The following is a 24228-nucleotide window of genomic DNA, read 5'->3' as shown; positions in this document are numbered from 1 at the left end:
GTGTAACTAGTAAGTTTAGCTTGGCTGCAGAGACTATACACCTAACCACGTCCCAGTGCTTCCCTGAACTTTGTTGAAATCACCAGCATTTTAAAGAAATATGAAAAGAGACCACAGCTCTGAAGACAGGAAGACCCCTTTGTAATTACCTGCGTGATGGCTTCTACCACAGGTTCAGGCAAGGGCCCACTGTTGCCAATGCAGGTCATGCAACCGTAGCCCACCACATCGAACCTAGGTGCCAAACAGATGCATAAGATTAGATAATTCCCAGTGAGCTCCTCTGCTGGTAACAGTTCCTAGAGACCACTGATTTAAAGAAGATAACAACACACGAAATAAGTTTAGTACAGTGCTGCTTCTTCAGCTTTCATTCCTGGGAACATTTTGATATATTAGTCATTCATTCTAGGTAATTCCATTAGATTCTTTTTCAAGTAAATTATTTTAAAAACTCTAATAGAATGATCTAGAGTTTTTGTTTTTTATTTTTTAAATATATAGTCTTTATTATATTTTTCCCATAGTACTGTTCCCAGATAGCAATAAGCAATTACCAATAAGTCCCCTTATGCTCAGATAGGCCACTGTCTCTAGTCACTATTTTTATTTTAAAATCCAAAGACTTCTGACTTTTATGAGGTGCATGAGTAAAATCTCTGTCATCAGAATTAAGAATACAGTAATGGGGTTGTTGAAGAAACTGTATCTGGCAACAAATAACTCATTTACCTCAAGGAATGAGAACATTTTCAGCTATGGTAAATAATCTTTTTCTTTTTAAAAAATATTCTATGTATTAATCTTTAGAGAGGAAGGAAAGGAGAAAAGGAGAGAAATATCAATGTATGGTTGCCTCTCGTGAGTCCCCTGCCAGGAACTGGCCTGCAACCCAGGCATGTGCCCTGACTGGGAATCGAACTGCGATTGTGTGGTTCGCAGGCCCGCGCTCAGTCCACTGAGCTACACCAGCCGGGGCTGTAAATAATCCTTTTCATACCAAAGGGCAGACTCTCGCCGCAGAGCCAATGCTGGCCCAGTGCAGAGAGAGGGTGTAAACACCACACCAAAGCACAGGCTGATCTCAGCCCCTGCTCTGTCCTTCACAGGCACCCTCGTGTGATGAACAATTAGCACAACTGTCCACAGGAGGACCCTACTCTTGGAATACAAGGGTTTAAGTCTACATATCTTCTGACAAAAGACTGCCCAATTAGATACCATCAGATAAGCTTATATCTGTCACAAGGTGACACAGCAAGATACGTCACCTTGTAAGGTGTGGAAGCTAATACAGCAAAAGCAAAAGAAAACTCTCCCTCACCCAAGCTGAGACAGAGAAGGCATGACTCCACTTTCTCGCAGGTAGTAGGTGACCACACCACTCCCAGGAGACAGGCTAGTTTTGATGTAAGGCTTCACGGTCAGGCCGGCATCCACAGCTTTCTTTGCTAACAGTCCTGTGAAATGGTAAACACAGACACGGTGTGGTGTGGGTGGCCACCTACTCTAGGTAGGTGCCGACTCTAGGTACCAGGAACAGTTCTGAAAGACACTGACTTTTCAGCCTGCCCCTCCGGCCACTGCCTGGCAGAGCTCCATTTGTGTTGGCACTTCCTGCTATTTCTGCCGTCTAACAGAAATCGAAAGCTCACTGGTCCAAAGTCATTCATACACATGCGGTAAACTCAAAAGTAGTCGTGAAAATGAAGAGAAAGATGTGTGCTTGTGTGTCTGCGTTTCTAAAAGAGATAAACTTAAAACTGTTTATAAATATATTATAGAATACTTTTTTAATTTTAGGAGGGAAAGGAAACTTTCTAATCATGCTTTATTTAAATGAATATTATAACTGGAAGGGGCCTCTGAATCGTGTACTGGTGGGTGAGGAACCTGAAATAGGGCACCTGTAACCTGGGTATGTGCCCTGGCTGAGAATCCAGCCCATGACCCTCTGTCTCGGGTATGATGCTCCAAACCAACTGAGCCACACAGGCCAGAGCTCCATCTCAGAAGTTTCTTAAAGTGGAAGATAAGAGCTCCTGGCCCATTGGACTTTTGGCAAATACCGACAACTGTAGGGACACTGAGTGCTCTGTCTTAGGGAGTGTCACAGAAGTAAAAAAGAAATGAGGAGGGAGGGAGGAAGAGAAAAAAAGCTACCGACAAGCTGGTGGCTTGTCTTAAGGAAAGTGGTCTGCATCAGACAAAAACGGCATAAGCTGGCAACAGATAAATTCCTGGACCAAGAAGTTTTTCCTTACGCACTATCTACATCATAAAGAAAGGACTGTTATAACTCCATGATCTATGGACACAGAGTCACAAGAGGAACTGTAGGAGATGCTTAAAAATGTGGAAACTAAGAAATTATGTTAATGCAACTCTGTATGTAAATGTTAACTACTTCACCAGAACTGCATAAAAGGCAGGTGAGTTTCATCAAGCTTTGTGCCCTAATTCAGGTGCACTTGACAATAAATCTAAGACAGACTAAATCCCACTATACAAAAAGGCCTGTTGGGTTTTACAAAGAATAGTCGGTGACAGGAAAACAGTTTTTTTCTTCTGAAGTCTGCCATAAGATTTTAGGCTTTACCAGAAATTCATCTTATTGTGCTTCCTTCTAGTTATTTTATGGGTTAATTCTTAAGACTACTATGCACTATGTGTTCTACTTTAAATACTTTGCTTTGTACATTGTTTATTGTGTAAACATTTCTGGGCCAATAAATATCTGCATCTGGAAAAGACAAGGTTCAGAAAACTACATGCAGAACTCAGTTAAGCCTCTGAGGCATATTTCCACCTGCAAGTCCACGTGGTCACGAGGATTTCAAACGCACTCACCTGCTCCTAACATCACGGATGGATTGCTGGTGTTGGTGCAGCTAGTGATGGCAGCGATGACCACAGAGCCATGAGTGAGGGTGAATTCGCTGTTATTATAGACAAACGTTGTGTGGTCGCCATGGTGGTCTGGAGCCACTTGGAACCCTTTAAACCCTTGCTATAAGAAGGAAAAAAATATATATACCTATTTATATGTACATATAAAAATACACATCTATTTATATATGTACACATACACACATATAAACTATATATACATATAGGTATACACACATGTATTTATATAAATACATATGTATATGTGTGTATGCACATATATCGGATATATACATATAAGGTATACACATATATGTATGTGTGTGTACACACACATGCATACATGCATATGTATGTATAAAGTGTAACTTGAAGAATATGCAATGCCATCACCAGAGGGTTTCAGACCAAGTGCCAGGGAGGTTCAGACGAAGGACAGTTGATTTTCTGCTCCAAGACCTGAGGCCATGCGTGGAGGAGCTGACAGACCAGGGGGTGCAGATGGGGAAGAGACATACAGGCAGGGAGGGGAATGAACAAACGTCCAGTGGTCAGAAAAGTTTGGGCAAATGGAGTGAACAATAAGGTGAGAGTCAAGTGAAAAGTAGATATGCTTTTAAAAAGGTGGGTTGAATGATGTTTATGGATGGTCAAATGCTCTCAGGAAGCTGTTTGGCTCCTGGCTAATGGGGGAGACATTAAGGACTTCAAGAGAGAGAAGGAACATCTGCATTGCCAGGCTCCAGGAAGAGGCATCATTGAGTGAAGCAAAGAGAAGCCTGGGCACTAAAAAAAAATAAACGAGCATGGGACAGGTCAGGGTTGGGGAGGATTTCCACCCCAGGTGCTTACCTTAGCTCCAAGGCAGCTTTCAAAGTCCTTTTTCATGTCAGACACAGCAACTTTGTCCTGTGGCCTTTTGGGTCCGCTGCAGCAAGGCACTACTGTTTTCAAATCTAACTCCACCACCTATCCCCTCAAAAGAAAAGGGAATGTGGAACTGACATTAAGCCATGCCAGAGAATTTTAAATACTGTAAAAATAAAAACAAACTAAACCACCACATGAAAGTCAATGTTCATTTTAACACTCAAAGGATGAACTTCCAAAGCTGAAGATGATCGCTTAAGTACCGAGGGGAGGCAGGCAGCCTTGCCACCTCTCAGAGAGCCCAGGGTGGGCACGGCAGCTGCTGCCCAGTGTCTCCCATGCGTCTGTCTTTGCAAAGTGGCTCATAGAATCGTTTACTTTAGTTTAAGTCAGTCTGGGATGGGTTTTCTATTGAAATGATACATAGACTGTTGTACTTTTTCTAAGATGATTTGGGAGGGATGCAGCCATTAAGTCATCGATGCCAGGGAATGGGCCTCAGTCTAATGGAGCATTTCCTTCCTTCAGTGTCGTATGAAAGAGAATGAGGGTCTCACTTCTAGTGTTCCCTCTAGTCTTGGCTGCTGAGAAAATGTGGAATCAATGTGCACCCTGGAAAATGAATGAAGGGTAAGCCACTGGATAAATCAGAACTGACATGTTTGCACCTCCATATCTCTCCCTATCTTTAATAACGATGACCCTCGCCTTGAAATAACTCTGGCCCTTCTAGTGCCATCCTTCTTCCAAGATCTTCTCCATAAGAGGAGCAAATCAGTTGTTCAAAAGGGGGAGCACACCCAACCCAACCTAAAGGCCAGGAGGAACAGAACTTGTATTGTTTTGTTACGTTTACGGTTCCTTATCTTTTTGACTTCTTAACTTGTGAATGCCCTGTTCTCCTGAGATGTCTTGGTGATAACTAATTTTCTACAAGTACATCCCCCAAGAAAAACCATACACGACTAGAATCACAACTTCAGGAAGAGGAAACACATTTTTGGTGAAGGTGCTCTCATACCTGGGCAAAATCTGGGTCCTGAGAGGAGTCATTGAAATCCCGAAACATTCCTACAGCCTGAAGATACTTTTTAATGTCCTTTACCTTTTCTTCATCACGACCTAAATGGACATTTTAAAAGGAGACAAGTAATAGATGTTAATATTTCCTGGTTAAAGACTATAAGTCATAGTCTTTTATGAGCAATTAAAAGAAATTACGCAGATGACACATGTCTCACTTACACACAATAGCTCTGCAGGTACCACAGCACGGGGCTAACAGCTGATCTGCTGTTTATTAGGGTCCACTAACTGATCCGCTGTTCCTAAGGAAGAGACTTACATTCTAATCCCACCGGTAAGCACTCGCCCTTCTCTTCATTATGCTCCTTAGTTCGAAGGGTCCTAGACCTCTGCCCACCTGTGCCTGTCCCTTCAACTGGCCATACTCTCAACATTCCACATTGTTACTTGGAATAACAAGTAATAATAATAACCCACCCTGACTCCCATCACACATTACCAGCTACGAGAACTTCCTGTGTTCTCGGCACTGTCTGTTAAATGTTTATCTCAATCTTTAATCCTTTATCACGACCTTAAGAGACAATTACAATTATTATTCTCATTCACAGATGAGGAAATGGTGGCTAGGGAAGATTAAGTAACTTTCCCAGGAATATAGCCAGTAAACGACAGAACCAGGATCTGAACCTGAGTTTAACTCCAAAGTCTAAAGTCTTAACTCATAATTCTGTTATCACTAGGAATATGACCCTGAACATTTTGCATTTAATCATTAGAGGGTGGTTGTAGGAGATAATACTCATGAAGTATGCCCAATGGACATACAGTCCACCCATTTCTCTGACAGTTGAATAAGGCTGTTTGAAGGCTTGATCCCTACCACAATACATCAGCAATTTTTGTTTGCTTGTTTCTTTAAAATTCTAAGGTAAAGGTCATCAGCTTTCTTCACAGGCCTCATCAAAGCTGACTGACTGAGCTTCATTAACGTGTTTATCATGACCTACTGTTGAGCCCACTGTTCACTGCGTCCCCTGCTGTCCCACCACAATGAGGCACAGGAATGAGAAAGAGTTCTGCTTCTCCAAAGGGGTATGTTTGTTTCAACCTACCAGATGCTCCAAATCTTAGTGACCCTGCACCAAAGTTAGTGGCTACCTCTAGCGCCACAGAAACTAATCTTAGCTCTGGACATGTTTCCCCCTCCCTACCATGCCTTCCTTCTCTTCTTTAGGTTGATTACCTCAGCTATTTGTTCTTTATTTTCTTTATCTTTTTCACTTCAAATCCGTTGGCGAGCAAGGGAGATATCAATTAATCATTGCAATGTGCTTATATTTAATAAACACTTCTTTAAAATAAGCCTTATCATCACAACTTTAACTACTTGGCGAGGATTTTCCTCAGGAAAATCAAGGAGGTTCGGATTTTCTCAGAGCCTGTCAGGTTCTTCTGAGACCTCATTAAGAGATTCACTCCAGCTCTCACTTCAGGAGCCTACTACTTCTATTTCAAAAGAAACACCGGCCACTGTAGTAACCACTGGATACGGAGGAGAAAGCTGAAGTTTGTCTCGGTTCCTTTCTCCTTGATAATTTAGTTGTGATTTTAAGAGTCATATGAATATATAAAAGGTTCCTTCCATCTTTGTCACATAGAATGAGGTATTAAAAATAAAATTATTTCATGTTACAGTCTTGCTCACTATGACTCAGCGAGTTCCTAGAATAAAGCACTAACTGACCACTGTGGCCTGTGAGCCCGTGTGGATCTGGCTCCTGCCTGCCCACCCTCTGACCTCACCTCCCGTGGCCTCCCCCTGGGCTGTAGTGACACAGGCCTCTCTGCTGTTCCATCTCTCTTGGTCCTTTGCATGTGTGGTTTTCTCTGCCTGGAAAACACCCCCTTCACCACGTCACATGGCTCATGCTCTCACCTGATCATGTGTTTCCCTTCCAAGAGCCCTTTGCTGATGTTCCCAACTATAAAATGGCACCCTCAGGCTATTCAACCATTCCCCATGATCTCTTCTCCATTATCTTATAAATACAATGGCCTATAAATAGTTATGTATTTATTTGTTGACTTGTTCACTACTCTATCTGTGGGACTTAGGCCAGATATTGAGAATGACTAAATAAATGTTTAATATTTTTAAAATAAATTTGAAAAATTCAAAAGAAAACTGTTCTCGAAGTTAAAGTCAAATTTCTAAACACATGTACACAGAGTTAGTGAACCACTGACATTCTGAAATGGCTTCAGATGCAGTCTTTCATTTTACCTCCTGGAGAGGTCAAAGAGGGATGTCATGGGGCACTGTCCCTGTTTGGAGCCAGGTGGCCTCAGGTTTGGATTCTAGCTCCACTTTTTTTTAAATATATTTTATTGATTATACCATTACAGTTGTTCTATTCCCCCCTTCAATCCCTTCCACCTGCACCCTCCCTCCCGCACCATTCTGCCCCCCTTAGTTTATAACCACGTGTCTCAAGTTCTTTGGATTCTATATTTCCCCCACTATTCTCACCCTCCCCACTACCTATTTTCTACCTACCATCTATGCTATTTTCTGTGCCTTCTCCCCCCTTCTCCCCCTCCCACTCCCCTGTTTCTAACCCTCCATGTGTTCTTCATTTCTATGGTTCCACTCCTGATCTAGCTGTCCTCTTGGTTTGCTTTTGTTTTAGGTGTGGTTGTTAATAGCTGTGTGTTTGCTGTCCTTTCACTGTTAATATTTTTCATCTTCTTTTTCTTATATAAGTCCCTTTAGCATTTCATATAATAAGGGCTTGGTAATGATGAACTCCTTGAACTTGACCTTATCTGAGAAGCACTTTATCTGTCCTTCCATTCTAAATGAAAGCTTTGCTGGATAAAGCAATCTTGGCTGTAGGTCTTTGGATTTCATGACTTGGAATACTTCTTTCCAGCCCCTTCTTTTATTAGCTTTGGATATTTACTGCCACCTCTCTTATCTTTAGTTTTCTCTCCTATTAGTTAATTAATCATCAGGCTACCCTATCGACCTGTAAAGAGGGCGAGAGCAATGCATGCCAAGTGCCTGGCACTCAGAGGACAGCTATAACCATTACTAAGATTACTTGTTTCATGTCAAATAAGTGCTAATAGAAGACGAGTATATACATCAGGCTTCCTGAGTATCTGAGTTTTCTCTTGGCCATACCATGCCTACTTCGCATCTTCTGGAATCCCAACAATTATTCTGACTCCACAGAGAGATGGAAATAATCTGACCCAGTGTACTCTAAGGGCCAGAGACAGAAGGTAGTGCTCCATTCTCAGTGTTCTACAAAATATTACAAAATGGCCCTCTGCTTTTCCTGGTTTACACTTACCTGTCTGCAGTAGGTACTTGATACTAACTTCATCAACTGGGAAAAAGGCAGCAGTTGCTCCATACTCTGGACACATGTTGGCAATCGTAGCTCGGTCCGCAATGGACAACTGGGCAACCCCTGGCCCGAAGAACTCAACAAACTGGCCAACGACCCCAACGTGGCGGAGGTGCTGAGCAGCAGAATAGAAAGGTTACAGGGTTGACAGACCATATCTAAAATGCAGAACTATCATCTTGCGATTCTTATAAACTAACCTTGTGAGTGAACAGGAACAATAAGCACAAGGTATTTTTGATTACTTTAAAAAATAAAGCTTAAAAAGTAATGCCAACTAACTATACCATGGTATTCTGCACTGGATACTGAAACAGAAAGGGGATATCACTAGAAAAACTGGAGAATTTTCTAGTTTAGTTAACAGTGAGTGTTATTCATAACAATGCCAGCATCTTTATTTTGATAGAAGTGCTATGGTGAGGTAAAGTAATGTTCTGAGAAGCTGGGAGAAAGGCAACAGGAACTTTCTGTATTATTTTTACATGAATTCTCCTATAAATCTAAAATTATGTCAAAATAGTTTTTCCAAAAAAAGCAATGCTGTAAATACAAATAACAATATTAAGAAAAAAATTTAAAAGTAGAAAATACTCTTTCGCTCTAATGAGATCATTGGAAATGACTAGAAATACTAAAAATAAAAATTTTTAAACTCAAATAAATTATGACTTGTATTAGTTGAGTAGTTGTTTTCAAGGGTATAATGAACGAATTTCTTAAACACAGGTACTGGTCAGATATAACAAAAATACCCAGTCTGATTCCCAGATCTTCTTCAAGCCAGCCATTGGCCAGAGCAGGCACCTTGGTGACTGACTTGTCCCTACAGGAAGCCAGTTCCACGAACTGTGGACAGTCACAGAGATGGGCTCTTCTGGTTACATGAAATTTTACCAAATTTTGTGTCCCAGCCTTATATATTATCCCACATTTGAAGAACAATACACTGGTGTATTGTTCAAATAAAGCTGGTGTGTTCAAATAAATCCAAATCTAAATTCCATAAAAACTACATCAAAGAGGAACTTTTTTGGCCTTTACTAGGATAGTGTTCATCCCAAATATTCCAAGCCTACAACATATACAACCAGAAAAAATTGTGTTTATGATAATAAAGAAATTACTTTTCTAATAATTGTTCAAAATAAAAACTATCTTCTTTGTGCAAAGCAAGCAAGTCACATACAAAATTTATTTCCTAAAAGGGCTAAAGAAAAAGGGGAAAAAAATTTGACAGTTTGGAGAAAAATCTGTTATATTAATGCAACTTACAATACAGAAAAAGGGAATTTAGTAAGTCTAATACTATTCACATAAAATGTTTGTTATTTACATATAAAGAAAAAACATGAGGGTATTGTAGTTACAGTATAATGGGAATTATTCTTACAACCTCAGGATAGTGGTTATTTCTATGAATGGGGAAGATGGCTTAAACCATAAATGATACATTTTATTTCTTAAAAAATACACAGAGAGAGCTCTGAAGTAAATATGCAAAATATTTTCTGATAAATCTATGTAGTAGGCATATTAATGTCACTTTCACTTCTGTGTATTTGAATTATTTCATAATTTTAAAAAAATTGTAAAGAAAAGGTCCACACAGCAATAGAAGAGTAAAATGAACATAATTAACCTAAGACTTAGCCACAAAATTCTCCCTTATCCAATCATTTCAAGGTCATCAACATATGGTGACCTCTAGCATTTCCAGGACACACGGAGACCAAGAGAGACTCCACCATGTATTTCTTCCCTGTTTGTCACCTTGATTCCAAGATCACAGAAGAGGCAGCATATGTTACCTTGGTGATGGTGAGCACAATGTCAGTGGATGTCACCAGGGGGTGTGGGTTTCCCTTCAACTTGTAGCCAACCACCTGAGGAAGCACCAAGCTGATTGGCTGGCCCAGCATGACAGCTTCTGCTTCGATCCCACCCACACCTGCACGGAGTGGCATATAAAATAATGCTTTCATTACTTCTTACCTCACCCTTCAAGAATAATTCAATGTCATTAACAGGTAATAAACCCAGTTACAAGGTTGTACTAGTAGAGAGTTATGTTTTTAAAAAGAGCAATTATCTTTTCTCTATTCCTCTCCACAGACTTTTTAGTAAGTGTTTCTCTAAGTGTGGTCCCCAAACACCTGTATCAAAATAATCTCCATTTTTTAACCAACACCACAGGTGATTTCCACTTATTCTTAACGTCCCCAACCCTTCTTAGTTCAGTTCATTCTTCAAAACAAAGGTATGAGGCCTTTTTCTGGACACTGGAAATATAGCAACGAACAAAACAGACAAAAATATCTCTTGATACTTGTGGTCATGCCATTTTATGCTGCTGGGATGTACTGGTACCAACATATATTAAAGCACACGCTAGAGGACAGCAGACACAGGAGAACACTCACCCCATCCGAGAACACCCAAGCCATTAATCATGGTAGTGTGTGAGTCTGTGCCCACGAGGCTGTCTGGGTAATAGTATCCATCCTTATCAAATACCACTCTTGCCAAATACTCCAGATTCACCTGGTGGATGATTCCTGAGCCAGGGGGAATAATCCTCATGTTGTGAAAAGCCTGGGAACCCCACTAGGATTGAAAAGTGGAAAGAATACTATGAATGCCTGGCACACTCTTATGCACCTCCCCCTCACACCCACAGACATAAAGAATCAACCACTGGAACCAAACTTGGCCATACCTTTAAAAATTCAAATCGTTCTCTATTTCTTTCAAATTCCAGGTCTTGATTCTTCTGTAAACTGTCTGCCCTGTCAAGAGGAAAAAAAAACTAAATGTATAAATTTCAAGGCTTAAAATGTTCCTTGTCAAATTTATTGATGATGAATAAACAAAATGGCAATTTTATCTGTAAGCCTGTTGGGTGGTATTATACATCCACTCACATGGGAAAGGAGAGGTAATTAGCAAAAGTAAAAAGAATAATTATTATTTGATTAAAGTGATTCCTACACTCCCTTTAAACATTGTGGGTAGAAAATATTAAGTGAACTTAATTTAAAACCAATTCAGTCATAAAGTCTGACCCACAGGAACAGACTCAAGGCATTTACGATGATAACAGCAGCTTAGATATTCAAATAACCCATTCTCTCCTCCTTTCTCCTCTACAACCTTGTTATAACATCTCTCTGGGCTGAGCAATGGCTGGGCTGGCACTTTTCATCTGTTTATGCTGGGAGACAGGGAGCAAGAGACATCAGCAGAGATAGGCATTTAAAGAATCATAATCTCCTATTTCTTGAACAGAGGGTAATGAGGAGGATGGGGCTACCAAAGAATGTCTGAAAAGCCTAGATTCTATGCTGAGGTTTACTCAGTCATTTAGTTTATTGGGAATGACACAAGCAATAGAGGACTTTAAGAAGCTTTTGCAAGATTTTTATAATCAAACTACATTGTTTTGAGCCAAGGTAGAATAAGTCATAGTTGCAACTTTGCAGGTTTGGCATACAGAATGCACTCATAAGCGATGTATCCCAACTGGGTGAACATAAGAAAGGATAGTAAAATTAATAGCTAAAATCCGAGTCTGAGATCATTAATAGTTAACACTTACTGACATAACTACGAACTGGCCACTATTCTAAAGGCTTTACACTTATTTTCTCATTTAGTCTCTATAATGACCCTTTGAGTTCAGTGCAACTACTATCCACAATTTTCAAGAGAGCAAACAGACAGAGAGAGGGTAAGAAACTTGCTTAGGGCTATACAGCAAGTCAATGGTGGAACTGGAACTGAAACCCTAGCAGTCTGATTCCTGGGTTGACGCTCTAATCCCCAAACCCTTCTGCCTTCCTGTAGCTGCAGTTGCCCAAACAGCAGCCATAACAGTGGTCACGGGAATAACAACCACCATAGTGACAGCAGCAACTAAAGTGCAAGGCTATGTCACAGGCACCAAGTGCTTTACACACAAAAACACTTTCAATAACAACCCTTGACATAGGCAATACTATTACTCCAATGTGCAGAAAAGGAAGCAGAAGCACAGAAAGTCTAGGTAATTAGTTCAAGGCCAGGTGCATATACATTACAGAGCTGAACCCAGGTCTGATGGTCCTGGGGCCTCTATTTTAACCACTATACTCTATTTCTCATCCATCCTTTCAATCACTTATTAACAATCTATAGATCCACCTTGGGCTACATGGTGTTCAAGGAAGACAATGGTGCAAAGCAGCATGTGCACTGCTTACTGGGAGCTCAGAGCCTAGTAAGAAATATGGAACCCAATGAGGCAATGACAGGATGACAGGAGTGGGACTACCAATATCATGATGTGGGAAATACATCACGTCCAGAGCACTTAGCAAGGGACATAGGGCTCCTGGCCAAGATAGGGGCATAGGTAGTAGATACATTTTGCCTCCTGGCCTAACCAAAAGAAGGACAACAGCAAATTTAAAAACAAAAAACAACCAGAACTGCCAGAATCAAACTCCATGGAAGTCCAACAACCAAGGAGTTAAAGAAGAAACATTCATCCAGATTGGAAGGAGGGACAGCGACAGGCAGCTAGGGTGGAGAGCTAAGCAAGCAGCATCGTTCCCTCTCTGACTCCTCCCCCACATACAGATCCACAACTCAGCGACTTGGGTTGCCCCACCCTGGCAAATACCTAAGGCTCTGCCCCTTAAAATGTAACAGGTGCACCGAGACAAAGACATATGGTCCAAATGAAAGAACACAGCAAAACTCCAGAAAGAGAACTAAGTGACAAGGAGAGAGCCAACCTATCAGATGCAGAGTTCAAAACACTGGTAAGCAGGATGCTCACAGAATTGGTTGCATATGGTTGCAAAATGAGGAGAAAGTGAAGGCTATGAAAAGTGAAATAAATAAAAATGTACAGGGAACCAATAGCTAATGGAAGGAAACTGGGATTCAAATCATTGATTTGAAACAGAAGGAAGAAATAAGCATTCAACCAGAACAGAATGAAGAAACAAGAATTCAAAAAAATGAGGAGAGGCTTAGGAACCTCTGGGATAAGTTCAAATGTTCCAACATCCAAATCATAGGGGTGCCAGAAAGAGAAGAGGAAGAGCAAGAAATGGAAAACTCATCTGAAAAAATAATGAAGGAGAACTTCCCCAATCTGGAAAAGGAAATATACTTCCAGGAAGTCCAGGAAGCTCAGAGAGTCCCAAACAAGGTGGATCCAAGGAAGCGTATGCAAGGCACATCATTACCCAAGATTAAAGATAAGGAGAGAACCTTAAAAGCAGCAAGAGAAAAGGAGACAGTTACCTACAACCGAGTTCCCATAAGGCTATCTGCTGATTTCTCAAAAGAAACCTTACAGGCAAGAAGAGGCTGGAAAGAAGTATTTGAAGTCATGAAAGGTAAGGACCTACGTCCAAGATGACTCTATCCAGTAAAGCTATCACTGAAAATGGAAAAGCTTCCAGATAAGGTCAAGGTAAAGGAGTCTATCATCACCAAGCCCTTATATGAAATGTTAAAGGGACTTAAGTAAGAAAAAGAAGATGATCAAAACTATGAAGAATAAAATAACAATAAACTCACAACTATCAACAACTGAACCTAATACAAAAACAAAAAAACAAACTAAGCAAACAGCTAGAACAGGAAAAGAATCAAAGAAACGGAGATCACATGGAGGGTTATCAGTGGGGAGAAGAGGGGGGGAATGGGGAAAAAGGCACAGGGAATAAGAGGCATACATAGTAGGTACAAAATAGACATAAGAAGGTTAAGAATAGTACAGGAAAGAGAGAAGCCAAGGAACTTATATGTATGACCCACGGATATGAACTAAGGAGGGGAATGCTGGTGGGAGGAGGGCTGCAAGGGGAAGGGGAATAAAGGGGAGAAAAAATGGGACAACTGTAATAGCATGATCAATAAAATATACTTAAAATAAACAAAAAATAATTGTTGACTTTGGAGAATTACCAGAATTATTTAAATAGAAACTTAAGTTTATATTTTCAATATATATGCATTCAAATAGGAAAATTCAACCCTCTGAATGTCTAACATTGTCAATATTTACACATAAATGTAAATTTAATAAATTGAAACTACAAAAAAAGAAAGAAAGAAAGGGACATAAATTCAGATCAGGGCTCACGAGTCCTGACACCCATTGAAAGGACATGACAGCAATGTACTACAGAGGGTGAGGGGTGTCAACCTGATAAAAATAGGTAGGCACTGTCTGGGAAGAAAAGAACTGGTGACACTTTTTATTTATTCTACAAAAAGACATTTAGTTACCACACTGATTTTTCCCCTTCCTTTTCTCTTGATGTGAATATTCTCTAAGAATAATGTTAGTTGTTTTAATGGTATCAATTCCTGAGAATGCCTCACCTCAAGAGGTCCTTAAACTATAGTGCATAGGCCAAACACAGCCCAATACCTGTATGTTTGGCCCTCAGGCAAAGAATGATTTTTTACATTCTTAACGGTTGAAAAAAATATGTCAACAGAGATGGTATATAGCCAGCAAAGCCTGAAATATTGATCCTTTACAGAAAGTTTTGATTCCTGATATAAAGAATAAAAATCTGTGCAGGTGTGTATGAGTTAGAGAAAACCAAAAGGAACAAATAGAGAAAGGAGAGATCCTGGTCCAGCGGAATGAGGCAGGACACCACTGCTAACTGGCAGATCAGCAGACCCTCTGGGCCCTCTAGACCAGGTAGCCATCTCCTTCCTTCTCGCTGGTACACTGAGGGCTCCATCCTTCCAACTCCCATTGGTCTCTTTGGGCCCAGATCCACACTCCCAATATATCCCGAATATCTGCATTGGGAATACCACAAACTCAACAGGCAAACCCTTCTTTCCTAAATCTTGTTCTCGTCCCTGTCTGTCTTTACCTAATGACCTCCTGTCCCACCACTTAACAGCTATAGCTATGGAAGCCTTTATTTCAGAAATAGCCTTCTCCCTGGATTATGTCAGTCTGTTCAATTATCTTATGTCACCAAAATCAGTTTCCTAAAATACAGATCATGACCCATCTTTCATCTGCCCATGGCTCCCCATTTTCTAAATAATGTACAAATCTCTTGCTTTAAAAAAGTCTTCAATCTGTCCTCAACCTTCCTTTGTTAAGTCCTCTCCTATAATCCAGTACAAACTGTCAGCTTCAGACACACCGTGACCTTCATACTTTCCCAAAGTCCCCCTCCTCAAGCCTTTGCACGCTCTTGTCTTTCAGTGTAGAATGCCTTTTCTGGCTCTTCTCTAGGGATAAGCACTCCACAGGACCTAAATCAAATGACAACTGCTGGAAGGACCTCTGCCAGGATAATTTGCATCTTCTCTGTGCTTACTGTCGTCACTAACTTCATTGAAGTTGTGTGTTTACTAATCTCTCTCTTCTAAGCTAACCTGTTTCTTGAACAAATCATGGTACACAGGTCTTAAAATGGAGTGAATTTTTTAAATAAAAAAAGTGTCTTGGAACATTATTCCAAAACATATGCAGCACCTGCCTCTGGGGCCCCCATCACTTCTGCTGTGCTCAGAGCCCCTGTGGACTCCCAGTCCTTCGTTATCTTTTGTCCTCTCGCCCGCCACACCAGAGCTTCTCACAGCAGAAGCAGGGATGGAGTGGGACGTTTACCCCAGAGAATGCTGGGGACGTCAGTTTGATGTAAATAACACATTTACAGGACAAGGAGAAGTCAGAAATGCTTAGGCTAGTTTATGATCTACTAATTCCAGGTAAATAACCTATTTACTCATGAAAATAAAACATCTGTTTGCTAATCTTGACTCAGTTAACTGAGTTTTAGTTAGTGACATGAATAAACAGACCTAGAATTGAGATTTTTGCAGTACTCAGAATGGTCCCAAATTCACTCAATCTACTGAGCTTTTAATCAGGTCTCTTCACAGACCAAAGAGAATATTACTCCTTAGTTACATAATTTGAATTTGGATTTGGATGTATTTCAAAGTTTCTGAGTATCATATTCAACGGTACTCTAGAAATCCACAAACAGTATTTATGGAGGAGATAGTTTTCAGACTCATGAAATCTGGTTGGAAATTGTTACAATATTCTTATTGGGATTTAAGAAATAGTTATTTCTGAGATAACTTTGTAAAACATTACAATAATATGTTAGTTTGGTCCTCAATTCCTAAAGACGGCGTGAAGTAAATTAATATTATTCAAACCACGGAAATTACTTAGAATATTTAACTGAGAAAATGTACCACCCTACCACTTTTACCCAGTTTTTCTGTTTCATTTCTGGAAATAGCTGGAAATAAGTTCCACAAAGGTTGAGACATACCACATTTAATTTCTTACAAACATGAGGAAAGAGACTGCGAGGTCAAATTGCAAAACCAAACTCAAGAAATAAAACAACACCAACGAAAACATTTCTAACAGAAATGTTCTCTTTTATTACAAAAAAAAAGTGTTTGCTAGATTTGGACATCAATTTGGAATCCAAGTTCATCCATCCCTGGACTTTGCTGTTTTCAAAATAATGTTTTCTGTACTACAGTGTAAATGAAAAATGTCCATAAAAGAATTAAAACCAAAGTTGATAAATGTTAAGGTTTAAAGAGTAAAAAAATCATACTGACCTTGATGATAACCAAAAATCATTTTTATCTGCTTAAGTCAGGAGCTCCGTGAATTGTAAGTCAAAGGCTTTAGGCATGACAACAATTACAATTCTGTCTCCACCAGCAGGTGCTCCTCCCAGGCCAGCAAAGTGAGGTAGATCCATCCACACAAACAAGAGTTGCCAAAAAGATCAAGTTGGCTGTGATTTTGTGAGGCTACTTGTTATAACCTTTGAAGTGGGACTTTAGAAAGCATTATTCATCTCAAATAGGATAGCATTTTGTGTGTGTGTGTGTGTGTATAATACATAAATATATAAATATATAAAACATATAAATACATATATTTAATCCTCACCTCAGGATAGAGAGGAAGGGAAGGGAGAAGCATTGAGGTGAGAAACACTGATCAGTTGCCTCCTGCCTGAGCCCTGACCGCAGATGGAACCTGCAACCTAAGTACATTCTCTGACAGGGACTTGAACCTGCAACTTAGGTACATGCTTTTACCAGGGATTGAACCTGCAACCTTTTTGGTGTACCAGATGATGCTCCAATCAACTGAGCCACCCTGCCAGGGCTGTGTAGATATTTTTAGCTTTTCCTTTGAAATCAAAACATTAAATTAAGCTCATGTGATTTAAGAAAAGAAAAAAAGAAGACATGTTGCCTAAAGACGGGTTTAGAGTCCGAAGGAAAGAACAGAGCTGGCAAGCATCCAGTCTGTTTGCTCCAACTGTCAGTGAAAGACAGCAGGCTTTTCTTTACCTTGATTTTATCTGGTTTGGATATTGGCAACATGAATCTGAGAATGACCAGTTTCTACATTTCTCTTGAGACTATATGGTACCTACTTAAATCCCCAAGGAAGGAGATAATGGTTTCCTTTTCCCCTTTGAATGGATTGTTTCATATTCTTAGGTGACATTTTATTATAAAATGATAGCTTCTTATTGTAAAAATAGAGAACACTTGCATTTTCAAAAATAATTGCACTATACCACCTCACTTTCTAATTTTATAATCTCTGCATAACTTTTCATCTGTGATCACTCTGCATATGCAGCTGCACGTGGCTCATTCAGCTACAGGGCATAACCACGTTCCAGTTGTTATACAGCACATTATGAATTTAACTGCAAAAGTTACCCGATAATTCACTATAAGGATGCACTGTAATTTAATAAATCATTCTCCTTTGTTGTACATTTAGAATGCTCCAGATTTTCATTATTATATGTACTTGAATGAATGCTATTAAGTCATTAAGCTTTTTTTCTGTGTCTATAAGGGTAAGCTTAGAAGCAGGAATTCCAGGACAAAGGTTATTGCCATTTCTAAGGATCTCGACACATATTACTTTCATTATTTCCAAATTACAGGACTATCAGCAGTGCATAAAAGTGTTCCTTCATGACACCCTTATAATTAATCATGTTTATTTTCTAATCTTAACTATACTGATAAGAGAAAATAGTATCTCAAAAATAAAATTTACTTTTTTATGACTTATAAGATTGAAAAGTCTTTATACACTGCTTACCATTTGTATTTTATTTTTTTGTAAAATGTCAAATTTCCTTTGCCCATGTATCCTCTGGGTTTTACTATATTTAAAATGGATTATATAAACTCTTTTTTGGAGGGGGTTGTGGAGATATTTTGAAAATTTTTATTAAGCTTATTGGTGTGACATTGATTAATAAAGTTACACAGGTTTCAAATGTCCTATGTAATACAATTCTGTAATACATCAGTTTGAGTCTATACTTTTACTTGCATTGAGATGTGTCTTCTGAAGGCAGAATACGGTTGGGTTTTGGTTTTTAACCCAATCTGCTACTCTGCCTTTTTTATTGGTAGTTCAGTCCATTTACATATATAGGGATTATTAATGTGTGATAATTTCCTATAGCCATTTTATCTTTTGGTAACCTGTGTGTCCATTTTTTTCCTCTTGTGTTTCTGCTATTTTAGTTTGGTGGTATTTTTTTTCCCCATTCTTTCTTTTTTTATGGTGTGTGTCTCAGTTCTAGTTCTGTGTGTGAGTGTGTGTGGTTATCATTTAGGTCTATGTAAAAGACAGTTTCTTATATACAGTAGTCATTTTTCTTCAGATTGCATCTTATCTCCATTGCCTTGTGCAAATTCAGATCTTTATCTACATTCTCTTTTATGTTTTTTGTTGTCACAAATTGTCCCTTTTTATGCTGTGAGTTCATTTCCAAATTGCAGTAGCTATATCTTCTTTTTTAAAAATGTTTTTACTTCTTTTAATCTTTATGTTATATTTAAGTGTGTAATACCCTATTCTAAATAAGAATTGAAATTATTGCTTCTGCCTACCCATGAATCACCTTAAGCATGTCTATTTCAGATAACCTCCTATAGTATTCCCTGTAATGCAGGGCTTGTGGTAATTTCCCTCAGCTTCTGTGTCCCTGGAAAAGTATTTCTCCTTCATATCTAAAAGATAACGTTGTTGGATATATTAGTCTTGCCTGGTAATTTCTCTCTTTCAATAGTTTGAATATTTGACTCCCCTCTCTCCTAGCTGGTAGGGTTTCTGCTGAACACTTCGATAATTGAGTGGGATTTCCCTTACAGCTTACTATCTTTTCCCTGGCTGCCACGAAAGTTCTTTGTCACTATTTTTTGACAGTTTTAATATAACATGCTTTAGAGAAGGCCTTTTTTAGATTGAGATAATTAGGTATTCTGTTAGTTTCCTGGATTTGAGGACCCAGCTCTTTCCTTAGGTTTGGGTAGGTCTCACTATGTTTGAATAGTGAGAACTGCTTTCTCTCTTCTCCCTGTGCTATACTCACTATTCTTATACTGTTTTTTTCTGATGGAGTTGATCTACAAGAGAGATCTTCTGATGGAGAACTACGTACAAGACAGTTCTTGTAGAGTTCTTTCATTTGTTTTAGTCTCCAATCTCTCTCTTTCTTCATGTATGTCATTTCTAGATTTCTACCTTCGGTGTCACTGTTGTTGCCTCCTTTTTTCTAAGATCAGCTCTTTTTTCTAAGGTCAGTAGTTCCTTCTTCTCTTTTATTGAGTTTTTCAGCTCCAGAATACCTATTTGGTACTTTTTAAAAGCGTCAGTCTCTTTGGTAAAGTACTCCTTTTGTCCATTGATTTTATTTCTGAGCTCATTAAACTGCCTAATTTTTCTTATATGTCACTGAGATCAACTGAATTCAACTGAGATCCTGAATTCTCTGTCATTTAATTCACATACTTCCATGTCTTTATCTTTTTTAAGATAAAAAAATTATTTTTAGACAGAGGGGAAGGGAGGGAGAAAGAGAGAGAGAGAAACATCACTGTGTGGTTGCCTATCATGTGCCCCTTACTGGAGACCTGGCCTGCGACCCAGGCATTGCCCTGACTGGGAATCGAACTGGTGACCCTTTGGTTCAGAGGCTGGTGCTCAATTCACTGAGTCATACCAGCAAGGGCCCATGTCTGTATTTTCTGAAGATTTTTCATTTTCTTTCTGAGCTGCCTTGATGCTTTGGTTATTCATAACATTTGATGGATTATTTCTCTGCCTTGGCATTTATGGGAATGAAATCTGCTTTTTAAAAGATGTTTAGCATATCTCTACATAGCAGGTTGGTAAGAAGGGGTCTTTCTTGTGATTTCCAGCAGGTGGCACTGATGCACATTTTTATTTTCCACTCAGCCTGACCACTCAGGCAGGAGTACTGATTCTAGTTCTCTACTCCCCAGGACTGCAGTGTGCAGGCTGTGACCTGATTCCTCTCCCACTCATGGGAGCTCCAGGTGGGGTCTGTGGCACCTAGCTCTGTTCTTCCTACCTCCCCTCTTCTCCTTTCACTCCGATTCACCCACTTTCAGATGCTTCGATGTGTGGATCTCCCAGATGTGTTTGTGTGTTAATAAGCAGGGAATCCTTTGTGGAATCATAACTGTTCAACTTCTAACTTCAGGGGAGAGACCAGGAGGACCTCTCGTACCACCACTCCTGAGGTCATCTTCTACACATTCTATGTATTAAGAATATTAGGCCTTTGTCATATTTGTTGCAAATATTTTTCAAGTTATTTCCTGTTAACTTTGAAGTCATTAAATCTACAGATTTTGTTCCTTCTTGTTTTATCCATTGCTTCAAAATTTAGAAAGGTCTTTCTCATTAAGACATTTGACACATATATTCTTGAATTTTCTTCTAAATTTATTAATGACTTAATTTTTTAATACTACTGATTTAATTCATATGAACTACTCCCTGTTCCAAATAATTAATTTTCCCAGCATTATATGCAGGGTAATTATTTTTTTCCTTACTAATAATCTGTAAGAACTTTATCTAGTTACACTTTTAGGGGAAGATACCAGCTTTTTAGCAGGACTGGCTGCCTTCTCTTGTGTAATCTTATAATTTCATCCACAAAATACAGAATATACTCCTCTTCACCTCTGACTCAGGACTTGATTGTATGACTTGCTCTGATTAATGTCCTTGTGACGAGAAGTCACCTGTGCCAGTCCTGATCTAGGCCTCAATATATTGTGGCTTCCCACTTGCCTTTTGAGCCTCAGTGAACAGCTGCTTTCTCCTTCCGCCTGGGCCCAAAGGAAACACACATGGAATGGTGCTGACCCAGCCTCCCAGTGATGTGCAGTGTCAGCAGTCCATGTGGCCAGGGCTAGAGGAGGCAGGTCTGCCCCGGGCACTCGGCTCAGATCGCTTAGCCTCCCAACCAACTTGTGAGCAATAAATTCTTCTTGTTGGCTGACACTGACACTTTAGGGTTATTGGAAGAATTTTGGGGAAGAGTGAACTGACTATCCCAAACAATAGGAAAAAGAACAAAGGAAAAGAAAGGCATGACATTATAGAAACCTATTTGGAGAGGTAGAGATCGCCAGATATAAAATAGTTACTTGGGATCAAAAGTAGAACAAGGACCCAGTGGTTAAAAAACAAACAAATAAATAAGTAACCAAAACTCCCCTCTTTTAAGGTTAAACACATACTTGCACTGACAAACTCTCATGGCAGAAATTTATGTGAGTGTTTTTCATCTAGACTTTAAGCTGGATTTAAACATAAGGAGCTCACCCCAAGAAGTAAATAGGGAAAAAAAGGAAAAATAGTATTTTAAAAAATGTATCCCGCTTTCAAATCTTCACTGAAAAAGCTATATTAAGTTTGAGTTTTCCTAAATATGTGTTCTAAATATTTTCTTCACTTATTTAACTACCTACACAAACAAAATAGACTTATACCCAAAATTTTGCACAAAGCAGAAACTTGGGTATTAATCTTAATCTCTCACCTCCTGTTGAAATCGACTTGGATGGAATGATCGATGACAAGGTCGGCAGGACAGACAGGGTTTATTTTCTCCGGATCCCCTCCTAACTTCTTCACAGCATCACGCATTGCAGCAAAGTCAACCACCGCTGGCACGCCCCTAAGAAAAGAAGGAATTAAGCAAAAAATAAATCTGTCAAACACATGTAATTGAGTTTTTCAACTTTTGTCTTCATTGATAAAATTGGCAACGAAACTCTCTCATCAGTGGAGCTAATAGTGAATGACTTGGAAAAGTCAAAGTTTCTGAACACATTTCCCTGAGCTGAACTCACATCAGTAGTAAGTACCATGACTGAGTGGTATCTCTACATGCAATTTTATCCCTGTGTTAAAGTGAACAACCAATATCATCTAAACAGGGAAACTATGGGGAAGCTGGCACTTAAAAACTCTAGAACTTTTACTGCTGTGACTGTTTCCCATTCACATGGTGGATGGCAAAGACCTGGGGAAGACATATGAACACATATTCAACTTTAGACCAAACTTGAAAGAATGGATATAATTTAGAAAAGTAGGCTGTGAATCAGATTTATAAGTGACTCCTTCCTTTTTATTATATTAGAGCATAAAATTTGGGTGCTCTTCCTCTAGAAAAGTAAGATTTGGTGTTCAGAAGGAATAAATTAACATCATTTAAAAATGGAGAGGCAGTACTATCTCAAAAGAGAGGCCAGGTGGGGAACAAAGATTCCTGAGAACAGCAGGATACGAAAGAGGCTTAACAGAACTACAGAACTGTGTGTCACCCCTCAGGGGACTGCACATCAGTGTTCCAAGTACGGCTGTTTGAAACCTGTCTCCCTGTGACAGAACATGGGAGAGAAAAGATTCCGAGATAATTCCACCCCTATTTCTTTCACCTTTCACTAGTATATTTAGGACTAAAATCTTCAAGACCAAGACAATGACCTTTGCCCCTGGAAAAGGTGGACTGATTACATAGCTCAGTTTGTCTAAAGCTATCTCTGGCTGTCTAAGATTCATAGCCTCCTTTTGTTTTCAAAATTGTCTGGATATCAGGTGATAAATTATATAGTCAATGAGGCTTGGTAGTTTTCTTAAAGCTTTCTTTAATGTCTGACAAGGGAGGCGGAGCAGAGAGCGAAGTGGCCTCGGGCTCACGTGAAGTCCTGCAGGATGACACGGGCAGGCTTAAATGGCACTTCTATGTCATTATGCTGCATGACCTTCCAGTTCAGGATATTTTCAATATCATTTTTCTTCACCAAAAAATCATCACAGTTCCGAATGGCTGACTCCAGGAGAATTCGGATAGAAAATGGCAAGCGTCCTAGGATAACAGAGAAAGCACAGCAAAACCAAACCAAAAAAACCCATGAGGCATCTTATTATAAGAGCTCCTTTGAGCCCATCTCTATACAGACTTGATACAAGCCATCAGACTATCCTTCTAACAGGAAAATGGGTAAATAAAAACTGACCTTATAAGTTTAAAATATGAAGACATTGAATGGGTTTAGGATATATTTAGTACTAGAAAGTAGCCACTGTATAGGCAAAAATAAAATATCACAGTCAATCCTCCATAATAAATGCTTACCCTGCTTTGGATTCCAGTAACAGGGTTTCCCTTAAGTCGTCATGGAAGAAATCAGTGTAGATATTTACTGTATTATATTTTAGCAGGTAGCACACACACACAGAGTAATATTTTTCATGAAAACTAGTGTCTAAGAAATGCGAAGATAACTCCTTTACAATCATTGTAATTAAGACCAAAGTACAATCATATATCTTCCAAAGAAAACAAAACCCCAGACAGCAGATAGTGTGGCCACTGGTAACTGGGATTTCTAGGATTAAAAAAATGGTAATTCACAAGAAAAAATTACTCTGTTTATTTAGAAAGGAAATGTTCCATCCTGATTAAGAAAAATTTTCACCAATATTATCTGGTAAAGAGGAGCGTGTAAAGGTAGAAAAGCACAGGATTTGGAATAAAAAAAAAGATGTGTTTTGTCCTCTTTTGCTCCCACATAGTTGTTATTCGATCATTTGACCCTCTCGGGGGATTTGGCTTACTTAGGACTTCTT

General features: G+C 39.3%; 1 protein-coding gene across 3 annotated transcripts in view; it reads right to left on the bottom strand.

The window, feature by feature from the left end:
- The window catches only part of ACO1 (aconitase 1), a 60007-nt gene that overhangs the window by 11800 nt on the left and 23979 nt on the right, over window positions 1-24228 (bottom strand). For all 3 annotated transcript variants that reach the window (XM_037060636.1, XM_037060638.1, XM_037060637.1), the window contains 11 exons: window positions 23296-23464; window positions 22130-22267; window positions 10924-10993; window positions 10628-10811; window positions 10016-10155; window positions 8148-8319; window positions 4781-4881; window positions 3742-3858; window positions 2851-3010; window positions 1325-1460; window positions 150-234 (listed from right to left, as the gene is read on the bottom strand). In XM_037060636.1, the coding sequence (XP_036916531.1) occupies window positions 150-234; window positions 1325-1460; window positions 2851-3010; window positions 3742-3858; window positions 4781-4881; window positions 8148-8319; window positions 10016-10155; window positions 10628-10811; window positions 10924-10993; window positions 22130-22267; window positions 23296-23464 (1472 nt within the window). The remainder of the gene's footprint in view (window positions 1-149; window positions 235-1324; window positions 1461-2850; window positions 3011-3741; window positions 3859-4780; window positions 4882-8147; window positions 8320-10015; window positions 10156-10627; window positions 10812-10923; window positions 10994-22129; window positions 22268-23295; window positions 23465-24228) is intronic.

Source organism: Sturnira hondurensis, unplaced genomic scaffold (genome assembly GCF_014824575.4).
Source record: "Sturnira hondurensis isolate 20B ecotype Veracruz unplaced genomic scaffold, ASM1482457v3 Scaffold0012012, whole genome shotgun sequence".
In the NCBI taxonomy this organism is placed as follows: domain Eukaryota; kingdom Metazoa; phylum Chordata; class Mammalia; order Chiroptera; family Phyllostomidae; genus Sturnira; species Sturnira hondurensis.
The sequence above is the reverse complement of the archived record's forward strand: the minus strand, read 5'-3'. Positions and strand labels throughout refer to the sequence as shown.